Here is a 14,240-nt window from a genome sequence, read left to right as displayed (position 1 = left end):
TCAGCACACCACTTCTGAAAGGTTGCTGACCCCTGCACAAGGAGGTGGATTCAAATCTGAGCATTCAGTTCATCTGGATGGGAGCCAAGGGGGACTGTGTTTGACTTCTGGTTAATTGCAGAAGCTCTTTTGTTACTGGCTTGGTATATCTAATTATAGTATAAACCATCCATTTTGGACAATTGTCTGCCCTGATTCTTGTAGTCTGCCCTGAGCGTGGCATTCTCAGTGTGGTCCATCCCAGGCACCCAGTATTTTGATTTATTTTACCAAAAAAATGTGCATGATTTACGCTCATTTTAAAAGATAACATACACTATAGGCCCTGCCATTCAACATGAATCTTCTCAACATGACATATAAAGTAACCCACACCAAACTCATGAAACAGGAACTGCAACATAACATTTAACACCTGCAGTTAGGAACTTGTTACATTACTGGCAGTGCAAACAATCAACAACAAAGAACCCCTTCTTGTGTTACTCTACCGAGGAAAGGAGAAATAACATTGACAGTGACCTCTAACTAGGATTACTTCCATCAGTTATTGAATATATAGCAGGATTTGAGAATTTTTGATGACACTGAATAAAGCTATCTTAAGTTAGTAACAAGCTGGTGAAGTTGACATCTTGTAAAGGCCAACTTGATTGACTTGTTAATATTTGTAAATTACAGTGAATATATATTAAGTATTATAAGTGTCGATAATTAACCTATGATTCAAACTTTTGCCCTTTAATGGCCCCCATGTTTTTCTCTTTATGTGCACAAACGGGTTGGAAAGAAATTTGGTTGTAGTTAATGTAAGTTGTTATCAATTATTGTATCTAATTCTTATGATTATATTCCAGACAAAAACTTCATTAAAATGGAATTAAGGTTGAGAGTATATATCAGTAATTTAGAGTAAACTACATTACAGGGACATTGTAATTATACTAAAACCAAGTGTATTCAATCCAGAAAATTCACAGTTAAGGCTAAACTTAAAATAAATTCAAACATGACAGGGCATGGAAATGTACTTCTAGTGACCACCTGTGAGAACAAGGGGCAAAAGGGGAAAGAATCTAATGTGTCTTTAAAAATCAATTTAATCTGAATTACAAAGAATAATGGGCGAGGGAGGAAATGACCATTCATCCCAAATAAATAAAAAATAAAAATCTTCAGATGTAGCTTCTGCACAAGACTTCCCTTCCATGAGCGTTAACTACAGGGAAAATCTGAAGAATATGTGGCTGGGCAGAGTTAAGGTTGTTTGGGTGTATTAACTATCCATCTGCTTTGTTTTGGGATAGTCACAGCATCCCTGTAATGTATTTAACCTTAAATTACTGATATGCAGTCTCAAACTTAATGTAACTTTTTTGTCTGATGATGTAAAGAAAGTACTAGCCATGAAGTCTAGATTTTGGAATTTATTATTAACCTTGGAGGTGGGGGGTGAAACAGAAGTGGAAGCCTTAATGTAGAGAGGGATCTACTTTCATGGAAGATTAGAAGAAATGCTATGAAAATGACAAATGCAACTGATGTTCATATGTAAGTATCACAAACTGAATCTAAGCATTAAAAATGTAGAGCAGAAGAAAACAAAGATATTAAAGATAAAAGGAAAATACTTACCAGTCTCTATTTGTTGCTCACATCTTCTGTAACAAGCAAAGAGATTTCTGCCCAGGGTTTCTCTGAGACCTGCAGAATGAATGGGTTTTCAAACAATGAGAAATAGAGCTGGCTGAAATATGATGAAGATTTTCAGTAGGAAAAAATGGACACTTTATGGGACTCTTTGATAGAAACATGTTGAAAAACACCCAGCCATCCTCCTCTTTGTTGTCCCATGTGGCTCTGATCAATTTAGGGTGAAACTTTAGTTCTGTTTTGAACACCTGCCTTCTAACAGGTGTAAATTTCATCCTTAGCCTACAATTTTCTGATTAGCAGTAAATAATATATTCAGGGTTATTTTTTTGTTTTGGTACCTTTTGATTTCTTTAGGGACAGCACAACTCTTTCTACTTATTAGAGTTATGATGACCCAACTCTCCGAGGTGTTTCACATAATTAATAATCTATTCTCCATTACAATTTCCAGACTTCTTGCATCTAATCATGTGCACATCCTTCTTGGGTTCCAGTGAAGAGTCGGGAGTTTTAAGAGAAAGCTGGGGCTTACTACCAGTTTATGTCTTACATTTCTAAAGTTCATGCTTTAGGGTTTCAGCCAGCCACTGGCAGCGGTCAGGAAGGGATCTTTCTCCACAAAGAATTCTGGGACTGTTTTTTATCTCCTTCTAAAGCTCAGGGATGGCCACGGCTGGACATGGGACACAGGGAGGGGTGGGTGAGGACTCTGAGGTGTTCCGAGTATTCTCTCTCTCAGGTGTTTGGCTGGCTGGTTCTTGCTTACATGCTCAGGGTCTAACTGATCATCATATGTGGGTTCAGGAAGGAATTTCCCCCCAGATCACATTAGCAGTGACGTTGGGGGGAAGGGTTCACCTTACTCTGCAGCGTCTGTGAGTGTGGGCCATTTGCCAGGATCATCTGAGAAATCTCACTTATCATTTCCTTGCCACTATGGGGGCCTCGAGGACTGGTGCACTTTGATCCCTCCGAGTCCCTGCCTGTGGCACATAACAGTCTAGTCTCCTCTGGAACGTAATACTTTGGTCTCATTTTGGTTGTTGTGTCTAGGTCTCATTTTGGTTGTTGTGTCTAGTTGAGGTCGAATTAAATCAATTTAACCCTGCACCCATCCACACGACGAAGCCCTTTTTTCGACTTAAAGAGCTCTTAAAATCGATTTCCTTACTCCACCCCCGGCAAGGGGATTAGCGCTGAAATCAGCCTTGCTGGGTCAAATTTGGGGTACTGTGGACACAATTAGACAGTATTGGCCTCCGGGAGCTATCCCAGAGGGCTCCATTATGACCGCTCTGGACAGCACTCTCAACTCAGATGCACTGGCCAGGTAGACAGGAAAAGGCCCACGAACTTTTGAATTTCAATTTCCTGTTTGGCCAGCATGGTAAGCTGCAGGTGACCATGCAGAGCTCATCAGCAGAGGTGACCATGCAGAGCGCAACAGCAGAGGTGACCATGATGGAGTCCCAGAATCGCAAAAGAGCTCCAGCATGGACCGAACGGGAGGTACGAGATCTGATCGCTGTATGCGGAGGGGAATCTGTGCTATCAGAACTGCGTTCCAGTTTTCGAAATGCCAAAACATTTGTCAAAATCTCCCAGAGGCCATAACAGGGACCCGAAGCAGTGCCGCATGAAACTTAAGGGGCTGAGGCAAGCCTACCAGAAAACCAGAGAGGCGAACGGCCGCTCCGGGTCAGAGCCCGAAACATGCTGCTTCTATGATGAGCTGCATGCCATTTTAGGGTGTTCAGCCACCACTACCCCAGCCATGTTGTTGGACTCCTTCAATGGAGATGGAGGCAACACGGAATCAGGTTTTGGGGACGAGGAAGATGATGATGATGAGGTTGTATATAGCTCACAGCAAGCAAGTGGAGAAACCGGTTTTCCCGACAGCCAGGAACTCTTTCTCACTCTGGACCTGGAGCCAGTACCCCCCGAACCCACCCAAGGCTGCCTCCCGGACCCACCAGGTGGAGAAGGGACCTCTGGTGAGTGTACCTTTTAAAATACTATACATGGTTTAAAAGCAAGCATGTTTAATGATTAATTTGCCCTGGCATTCGCGGCTCTCCTGGATGTACTCCCAAAGCCTTTGCAAAAGGTTTCTGGGGAGGGCAGCCTTATTCCGTCCACCATGGTAGGACACTTTACCACTCCAGGCCAGTAGCACGTACTCAGGAATCATTGTAGAACAAAGCATTGCAGTGTATGTTTACTGGCATTCAAACAACATCTGTTCTTTATCTCTCTGTGTTATCCTCAGGAGAGTGATATCATTCATGGTCACCTGGTTGAAATAGGGTGCTTTTCTTAAGGGGACATTCAGAGGTGCCCGTTCCTGCTGGGTTGTTTGCCTGTGGCTGAACAGAAATGTTCCCCGCTGTTAGCCACGTGGTGGGGGGGAGGCAAAATGCGACCTTGGAACAAAAGCACATGTGCTATGTATGTAATGTTAACAGCAAAGTTTACCATGAAAGAGTGTACCCATTGTTCTATAAAATGTGTCTTTTTAAATACCACTGTCCCTTTTTTTTTTCTCCACCAGCTGCATGTGTTTCAAGGATCACAGGATCTTCTCCTTCCCAGAGGCTAGTGAAGATTAGAAGGTGAAAAAAACACACTTGCGATGAGTTCATGCTGTCCTCCCACACTGACAGAGCACAGACGAATGCATGGAGGCAGACAATGTCAGAATGCAGGAAAGCACAAAATGACCGGGAGGAGAGGTAGCGGGCTGAAGAGAGTAAGTGGCGGGCTGAAGAGAGGGCTGAAGCTGAAAGGTGGTGGCAGCATGATGAGAGGAGGCAGGAATCAGTGCTGAGGCTGCTGGAGGATCAAACTAATATGCTCCAGCGTATGGTTGAGCTGCACGAAAGGCATCTGGAGCACAGACCGCCGCTACAGCCCCTGCGTAACCAACCGCCCTCCCCCCAAGTTCCATAGCCTCCTCACCCAGATGCCCAAGAACGCAGTGGGGGGGGGCCTCCGGCCACCCAGCCACTCCACTCCAGAGGATTGCCCAAGCAACAGAAGGCCAGCACTGAATAAGTTTTAAAGTTTTAAACTTTTAAAGTGCTGTGTGGCCTTGTTCTTCCCTCCTCCACCACCCCTCCTGGTGCTTCTCTCCTCCACCACCCCTCCTGGGCTACCTTGGTAGTTATCCCCCTATTTGTGTGATGAATTAATAAAGAATGCATGAATGTGAAGCAACAATGACTTTCTTGCCTCTGCAAGAGGTGATCGAAGGGAGGAGGGGAGGGTGGTTAGCTTACAGGGAAGTAGAGTGAACCAAGGGGCGGGGAATTTCATCAAGGAGAAAAAACAGAACTTTCACACCATAGCCTGGCCAGTCATGAAACTGGTTTTCAAAGCTTCTCTGATGCACACCGCACCCTCCTGTGCTCTTCTAACTGCTCTGGTGTCTGGCTGCGCATAACCAGCAGCCAGGCGATTTGCCTCAACCTCCCACCCTGCCATAAACATCTCCCCCTTACTCTCACAGATATTGTGGAGCGCACAGCAAGCAGTAATAACAGTGGGAATATTGGTTTCACTGAGGTCTAACTGAGTCAGTAAACTGCACCAGCGCACTTTTAAACTTCCAAATGCACATTCTACCACCATTCTGCACTTGCTTAGCCTGTAGCTGAACAGCTCCTGACTACTGTCCAGGCTGCCTGTGTAGGGCTTCATAAGCCATGACATTAAGGGGTAGGCTGGGTCCCCAAGGATAACTATAGGCATTTCAACATCCCCAATGGTTATTTTCTGGTCTGGGAATAAAGTCCCTTCTTGCAGCTTTTGAAACAGACCAGAGTTCCTGAAGATGCGAGCGTCATGTACTTTTCCCGGCCATCCCACGTTGATGTTGGTGAAACATCCCTTGTGATCCACCAGTGCTTGCAGCACTATTGAAAAGTACCCCTTGCGATTTATGTACTCGCCGACTTGGTGCTCTGGTGCCAAGATAGGGATATGGGTTCCATCTTTGGTCCCACCACAGTTAGGGAATCTCATTGCAGCAAAGCCATCCACTATGACCTGCACATTTCCCAGGATCACTACCCTTGATATCAGCAGATCTTTGATTGCGTTGGCTACTTGCATGACAGCAGCCCCCACAATAGATTTGCCCACTCCAAATTGATTCCCGGCTGACCGGTAGCTGTCTGGCATTGCAAGCTTCCACAGGGCTATTGCCACTCGCTTCTCAACTGTGAGGGCTGCTCTCATCTTGGTATTCTTGCACCTCAAGGCAGGGGAAAGCAAATCACAAATTTCCATGAAAGTGCCTTTACACATGTGAAAGTTTCGCAGCCACTGGGAATCGTCCCAGACCTGCAACACTATGCAGTCCCACCAGCCTGTGCTTGTTTCCCGAGCCAGAGTCGGTGTTCCACCACATGAACCTGCCCCATTAGCACCATGATGCCCACATTGCCAGGGTCCATGCTTTGAGAGACATCTGTGTCCATGTCCTCATCACTCTCGTCACCGTGCTGACGTCACCTACTCGCCCGGTTTCGCTTTACCAGGTTCTGGTGCTGCATATACTGCTGGATAATGCGTGTGGTGTTTAATGTGCTCCTAATTGCCAAAGTGATCTGAGCGGGCTCCATGCTTGCCGTGGTGTGGCGTCTGCACAGAAAAAAGATGCGGAACGATTGTCTGCCGTTGCTCTGATGGAGGGAGGGGCAACTGACGACATGGCTTACAGGGTTGGCTTACAGGGAATTAAAATCAACAAGGGGGGTGGCTTTGCAAGAAACAGAATGGCCTCCTCAAGGACAGAACTCAAAACCTCAAGGACAGAACTCAAAACTGGTTTTAGCAGGCTGTTGATTTCACGGAGGGAGGGAGGAGAAAATGAATACAAAACAAATCTGGTCTATTTCTTGTTTTGATCCACTTCATCTGTCTTTATACATCTTGCTGGCAGCAGACTGTGCAGTATGACCGCTAGCCATCATCATCTCCTGGGTGCTTGGCAGAAGACGATGCAGTATGACTGCTGGCCATCGTTTTCTGCTGGCTGCAGATTAAAAGGGAAATGACTTGGCTGAATCACTCCCATGTTTGCCCAGGCGCCCCGACCTCATCGAGGTCGTTAAAAGAGCACCCAGGACTACGTCGACGACGGCCACCAGTCATACTGCACTGTCTGCTGCCAAAAGGCAATAAATTGTTGCTGTGTAGCAATGCAGTACTGCGTCAGCCAGCACCCAGGAGACATACGGTGATGGTTAGCTGAGCGGGCTCCATGCTTGCCGTGGTATGGCGTCTGCATAGGTAACCCAAGAAAAAAGGCACAAAACGATTGTCTGCCCTTGCTTTCACGGAGAGAGGGAGGGAAGGGGGGCCTGATGATATGTACCCAGAACCACCCGCGACAATGTTTTAGCCCCATCAGGCACTGGAATTTCTACCCAGAATTCAAATGGGCGGCGGAGACTGCGGGAACTGTGGGATAGCCACCCACAGTGCAACGCTCCGGAAGTCGACGGTTGCCTCGGTACTGTGGACACACTCCGCCAACTACATGCACTTAGAGCATTTGTACACACTATCGACTGTATAAAACCGCTTTCTATAAAACCGACTTCTATAAATTCGACCTAATTTCACAGTGTAGACCTACCCTATGATGACCCGTGTCACAAAGGCTTTTTTACATGATATTTTTTTGGCAAACTAATATGTAGATCCTGGAGCAGGGGATCCCTGTAACCCTTATGCACACCTGTGCCCCATGGTTTCTATGAAGTCTTTTGCTCAGCGAGTCTTTAATATGACACTAGCTTCAGGAACTGAGCTACTAAACCAATAATTTCAGTAACCACCTGTGCCTTGAGATTAGCTTAGTGAGCTAGAAATAGTAGCTAGTGCTGTCACAGAGCTCATGCCCTGACATCACAACCAGAGACCTCAGAAAACTGTGCCTTCAAATGAGCCCAGTTAGCTAGTTGTGGTGAACCAATGACTTCACAGTGCCTGTTCCTTGATATCTGCAATATTGCTAACTCTCATAGTCATTGGTGTTCTCAAGCTCCAGATTTCTGAGTTATGAAAATATGTGAGAACACCCCCCCCCCCAAGTATATAGTTTTTATAATTGTGGAGAAAAGCTTGAACACATGACCCAACATAAGACCCAGAAACCAAAAGGCAAGCAAAGAATGTGAAATTTAGTTTTAAAAAAACCTCATGATTTTAAAGCCAATCGCATGTATTACATATGTGGGACTATCTGTAAGAGTATAGATGAACACAAATGTAATTAGAGCCATAGCATGTAGGCAGCTGACAGCCAAGCCTTACATTCCTTGTGCACCTAGTGACGTACCTAGTTCAAGACCCCCCCAAAACATGAGTTTTTGAAGTAATACATTTGGGGTGCTTTTTATTTGTCATCTGGATTGTGAACCTCTTTAAGTACTCTTGGGCTATGTTTTCAAGCTTTCTCACACAACTGTGACACCTAAAGAGTTACTTCAACACCCCTCCCCCACCAAAAAAGCAGATGTTCTCCCACAATCACATGAATCCAGGAGTTGGGGTTTTAAGAAAAACAAATATCGCAAGAGTCGTGATAAGAGCATGAAGACTGGCAACAGTGGGGTGCAGCTACATGTCTTTAATGGTGTGTGGAAAGAGCAGCAGCTTGCCACTTACTGAGCACCGCTTTGCTCCTCTTCCTCCCTTTCTTTTCATCCTCCTTTTAAAATAACCCTTTGCTACCAGTTACCATTTGTTTGGTTTCTGCTCTACAGGGGTTATTATTAAATATTCATTGTTGCTGCTGGGAATTCATCAGTCCTCCCTCCCTCCCTCTCTCTCTCTCTCTCAAAACACCCACATGCAATTTCCCTCGCATGAGGCAGCCGCACCCTTTACCGGACGCCTTTGCAACCTCCCCGGCCGCTCAAGGAAGAAGCGGCGCGAGCTCTGCCTGCCACACGGGCCGGTGGGCGGGCGCCCGCGAGAAGCCCCGCCCCCCAGCCCGGACCGAGCGCCCGCGGGGCACCTCACGCTTCGCCTAATCGATTTGGCCTACAGCGGCTCCCGTCGGCCGTCTGAAGTGCGCGTGTGCGAGCCGCAAAGTAGCATGGCGGCCGCCAGGGGCTGCCTCTGCTCGTGCGCCCGCCCAATGCTGCCCCGGCTTTGCGTGGGGCTGGCCGCCGGGCCCGGCTCGCTGCTCAGGGCAGCGGCTTATTCCACCGCCCTGGGGGTGGGGAGCGCGGGGCCCAGCCAGAGAGAAGGTGAGACCCGCCCCCAGCCCGGGCAGGGCCCCAGCGGTTCCATTGTCGGGCTTCTGATTATGGTGTCTGCGGATATTCCCCGCCATTGTCTGCTGGGGTGTTTGTTTTGTTCTTTGAAAAGGAAAAATAAATGCAAAAAGAGGCATAAGTACAATAAACTACAATAAAGCTAAGTTTGTGCGTAAGCTACGTTCATGCATTTGACTTTCTTTGAGGTGTAGTTTGATCTCTGAATTCCCTGGGTCCACAACGCTTGCTTTGGGGGGGTAACCATCCCGCTAATGCTGCTGTATAAGTATACCTGTACATGTTCTCAGCCTGAACGCCATCCTAACGTAGCTTTTTATCCGTAAATAGAATTGGCAAGTTGTTCACAATATACTTCTACGTGGTTGAGACAAATCAACCTCAGTTTTTCAACATTTGCTGTTGATGTTACCTGGCAGGTGCTCAAATACTATAGCAATAAAAAACCTTAAGAAGATCTTTTTGCAATTTGTCCAAAGCTATTGAAGTAGATTTTGTTATAGTAGTCATATCTTCTACCTTTATCGTTGGTCTGATGTTGACGACTTTGGTTGTGAGCGTGCCATATATTTTGTTACTATTGCTGCATAAATTGTCGTCAGGATGTACCGGTTAATAAGGTCAGACTTCCTACTCATGAATCAAACTTTTTATGTCTTAGCTTCTGTGTATGTAAATATCTGTTATTGGGAGAACAGGGTCTTAGTGGGCAGGACAGAAGACTAGTTTATCGGATACATATTACAAGGATTGATGCAGGTCACAAGATCTAATTCAGTTTCACCATGAGTGGATAGAAATTTATTGATTTCAGTGGAACTGGTGATACACCAGAGCTGAATTTGTCCTAACATATTTAGAGTGCTTAAAGACCTGCTAAATTACTAGTAGTGTATGATTTTATTTGTTATATTGATTTTTGCTCATAAAAATTGTATTCTTGAAATATGAGTTTAGGAACATGAGGTTGGTATTCCTTTTTGCCATTTTTTAAATTTAAATGGTCGGACAAGACTCTGAAAATGTACCAATATGAACTATGGTTGGGCTGGGGAGGAAGTTAGCAAGTGAGGTCCAAGGTCAGTTCCCTGTTGAGAAGTCATCCTCTAGATCAGTGGTTCTTAACCTTTACTGCAGCCTGCACCCATTTGGTTCTCAAAATATGCTCTCATACCCTTATCAAAAATCAAAATATGTTCTCGCAAAAATCGTTGAAGTAGGTCAGTTCTTTAAATCTAGATATATTTTTTGTTTGTATATTACAGTAATCATTAAAAAAATGTGTAATGTTAATAAATACATAGGTTTGATTAAACAAAGTAGTTGTACTTATGTGCCTGTGCTTAATTTGTGTTTTTGATGATTTACCTTCTAAAAAAATCTGTCCTGTCTCACATCCCAGGTTAGAACCACTGCCCTAGATGGTAGGTGTCTGATAAGCTTGAAACTCCTTCCTCATTCTGGCAGCTCAAAGTGAAAACTCCACTATCCTTCCCCACTTACCTTGCCAGTCCCCATTACTGTGTTGTGGGAGAGGGTGTATTTGTGTAAAACTGATATTCTTTAGATTGTGGTACACAGTGTTGTTGTAGCTATGGTAATCTCAGGATGTTAGATATGCAAGGTGGGTGAGGTAATATCTCTTACTTGAGCAGCTGCTGTTCATGAGAGAGATGAGCTTACACCAGACCTGAGGAAGAGACCTGTGTAAGCTCGTCTCTCACTAGCAGAAGCTGGTCAAGTGAAAGATATTACCTCACCCATCTTGTCTCTCTAATTCTTCAGAGTTTCACAATTGCCAACCCAGAGATGAAACTCAAGTGTCTTGTTCATTTTACTATATTGCTCATAGCTTTCCTCAACAGCAAAAGCACTAGAGCTGTGCTCAGACTCTGGAAGACAGCACTATATTAATTTGAAAGGTTATCTCTGCAAATGCATGGGCTCTGCATAAAGGCTAGAAATTTAACTCTTTTAAAGGAGAGCTTCAATTCCGCAGAAACTGATGGCCTTTTCCACAGATAGCTTCCTTCCCACCGTGTGTGTGTGATTTTTTTTTTTTAAATAGCCCTGATCTGAAAGCCAGTTCTCATCACTGTTTTTTATCTAACTATAATAATTAATTCTGCAGGTTGAATTTCCCATTTAGTTTTACTGTTGTCTTGAGATGCCACGGAATGATGAGGCAAAGTTAAAATTGTTGAATGTGCAAGTTTTTAGCAGTGCTGCTGAAGTCTTACTGAAGATACTGTTTTATCTTGTAGTTGCAGCATCAAGAAGAAGCAGGACGTCACAAATTGCAAGAAATAGAAGAGTGGTAAGAAATAAAAATGTTTGCAACTACCTTATCTGCAAGACTTTGAAGAGTTTTTACTGTATATTTTAGTAATTTGTCCTTCAACCCTCCCTGTCCCAAGAAGCTTACAATCCAACCATAAGACAACAGATGGATCCAGACAGTCATGGGAATACAAAGAAATGATGAGATGCTATTGGTCAGCATGATAGGCAGCGGTTTCAGCACACCAGCAACCTACCTGTTGTCAAGGTTTTTGTAGGCCTCGTGGCAAAGAGTTTTTAAGGAGGGATTTGATGGAGAAAAATGAAATGGCTTTGCGTATGTTAGGGCAGGGTGGCTTGATTTAAATCAGTGACTTAGATTACCAGCTTTAATCACCATTTTAATCAGCAAACAGGAAACTGGGATTTAAACTGTTGGTTTTTTAGTCTTGTTTTGCATCTGTACTACTTAGTTCTTTTCCTAAAGAAAGATGGATTCTCATTGGTTGGTAATCATTAAAACATGTTGACTTGGAACGAAATATAGCCTTGCAACTAAATTTGGTGGTTTTTTTGTTAATGAGGAGGATATGTCATATCAATACACGCTTATTTAAGTAGTCATATAACTTACATTTATTCAGAATTTTAACTTTTACTCACTAGATGAATGGTTTACTTATGATTTGTGTTGAGCTTTTTTTTTTGAAAAATCAACCAAAATTGCATAAAACAGCATTTTAAAATTGTTTTTAGTTAAATAAAACTACCTGAAATATGCAGGATACATAAGAAAAGTTTATCAAAACATGATTTTTGCATTTAAAACTACTGCTTTATTAAACAACATGTGAATTGAATGATTGTTTTTTGTCACCATTTTCCTTCAGAATTTTAGAACTAGAGGACCTCACCCATACACACTTAGTTTTTATGCATAGATTGGAAGAGGAAGACAAGTTTTCCAACATTTTGAACTCCCAGTTGGTTTCTTAACTTTGAATGAACTAGTAATTGAACAGAACTAGTTGAATAAACTAAAAGGAATAAAATATTTTCTTTGCATCTGCAAGAGAGGCTACTTTTGTCAAAAACTGGCGTAAAACATTTCAGCTAACTCTTGGTTACAGTTTAGTCCATGATCTCCACCAGTACAGTGGTTTAACTTTCTTTAAGGCTTGGGCAGAAAACATATACTGCCTCATAATAAACTTAGGCCTTAAAATAGGTTGTTATAATTTCAAATGTAATTTTAAATAAGCTGATTTAAAAAAATAAACCTGTATTTAAAAATCTGATTTATTTATTTACATATCTCTCACACACACTCATTTTTATTCATCCTGGCTTATGGAGAGTTCCTCCCAAGCATGAAAGGCAGCATGAGAGAAAAATTATAGGTGCTTGCTTTGATAATTTAACAAGCGGGCAATGGAGGCTGGCATCATGGACCGTTGTAAGGTAAGAGTTGATCTTTAGACACTGAGGGCAGGTCTGCGCTTTGGGGGAAAGTCTGTCTAAGCTACACAAGTTCAGTTACGTTACTAGGGTAACTCAAGTCAACATAGCTTACATCTACTTACTGTGGGGTCCACACTATGTTATGTTGACAGGAAGGCGATCTGCACAGTTTTCTGCATTTGCAATACTTGATTTCAGGATAATTACATCAACTATTATGGTTTTGACACTAAACTGCTGATGCATGCTCTCAACTTTCACTCTGTCTGAGTGGGCTTTTTTGTCTGGGAATCTCCTGTGGTTTTTTTTAAATACATGGTGACTCAACAGGAAATCCAAAGGGAATGCATTATTTCTGATTTTATTATTTATTTATTTATTTAGATATTCACTTGTAAGATTTTATGTACGTACACACACACACTTTTAAGGGCAGATTCAGTGCCACACAAAAGCAGCCAGAGCGCAGCAGCCAGTTAAGCTGAGTCTACAGCTGCTTTGTAATAGCAGAGCAGTGCAAAGCGGTCACACACTGGTGAATCTGGCTCTTAATTTGCAATTGACTTATTGGTTTAAAGGGTGTTGTTAGTAAGATACGTGGTATGTGCAGTGGTGGTATAGAGCTCAGTCTGAGGCCCAGTGTGGCTGTGCTTTAAAAGTTCCCTATCTTGGCTTTCTCGTCAGTGCTCTCTGTGCGCAGTGGAGATGAAGCATCAGTGGCATGGGGGCCTTTCAAGCACTGAAACCCAAGCTACATTGCAGCCATTGAACCTTTAAAGAACAGTGACAGTTGTGCCAAGTAATCTACCAATGAGAATGTTTGACACTTGTCCAGTCTCCCTCATTCCACTGAATCATTACACCCAACAGCGTTGTAGAATGAAAACTATCTGTAGATTCCTGTGGTGCTGGCATAGGTTATCTCTGTCACATTGACCCTGCTTGTGTTTCATGATCCAGTTTTTAATTACTTTTAAAAATCCCTAAACTAACAGATAATTCATTCTTTGCTTAAAGAGTAAGGCCATTAAGATCAGGGAGAATACATTGTATTTTTCATACAAAACAAAGAAACTCAGCCTTAGCTGTGGAATCGTGACCAGTGCCTCAATAATCCATTCAGAATACTGCTGCAAAGATCATTTTCTTGATTTACCAGATCACCCCCTTTGTGTCCTTTGCTTGCTTCCATTCTGTACTGCATCAAACGTAATTTTTTTGGTCTTCACTTTTAAGGCTTTTCATGGGCTTTTTTCCTGCTCTACCTATCACTTCTGACGCTGTTGAGATGTAGAGTTCCGTATCTGCTCTGCCAATGATGCCGGCTTACATCATCCACTTCTACTTAAATTTTTGAAACAAGTACCTTCATGCTTTCTTCCAAGCTCCTCTTCATGCATGAAAAGAGCTCCCTGGAAACATTTGCAAAGCCACTTCATTGTTGGCCTTCAAATCTTCTAAAACTCTTCTCTGTCATGAGGTTGAGACAGCTGCGACCTCTGGGTTTTATGGTGGTCAGTATTCTCATTGTTATCCCATGCTTCTCAT

At 43.3% G+C, this 14,240-nt stretch overlaps 1 protein-coding gene across 1 annotated transcript in view; it reads left to right on the top strand.

Annotated features, from left to right (window-relative positions):
• The first annotated feature begins 8,759 nt into the window (after positions 1–8,759).
• The window catches only part of MRPS35 (mitochondrial ribosomal protein S35), a 54,105-nt gene continuing 48,624 nt past the window's right edge, over positions 8,760–14,240 (top strand). The window contains exons 1-2 of the mRNA XM_077825348.1: positions 8,760–8,924; positions 11,216–11,268. Coding sequence (XP_077681474.1) covers positions 8,771–8,924; positions 11,216–11,268 — 207 coding nt within the window. The 5' untranslated portion in view covers positions 8,760–8,770. The remainder of the gene's footprint in view (positions 8,925–11,215; positions 11,269–14,240) is intronic.

The sequence above is a fragment of the Eretmochelys imbricata genome, chromosome 1, assembly GCF_965152235.1.
Source record: "Eretmochelys imbricata isolate rEreImb1 chromosome 1, rEreImb1.hap1, whole genome shotgun sequence".
NCBI classification, from domain to species: Eukaryota; Metazoa; Chordata; order Testudines; family Cheloniidae; genus Eretmochelys; species Eretmochelys imbricata.
Note: the sequence above shows the minus strand (reverse complement) of the source record. Positions and strands in the feature narration are given on the sequence as shown.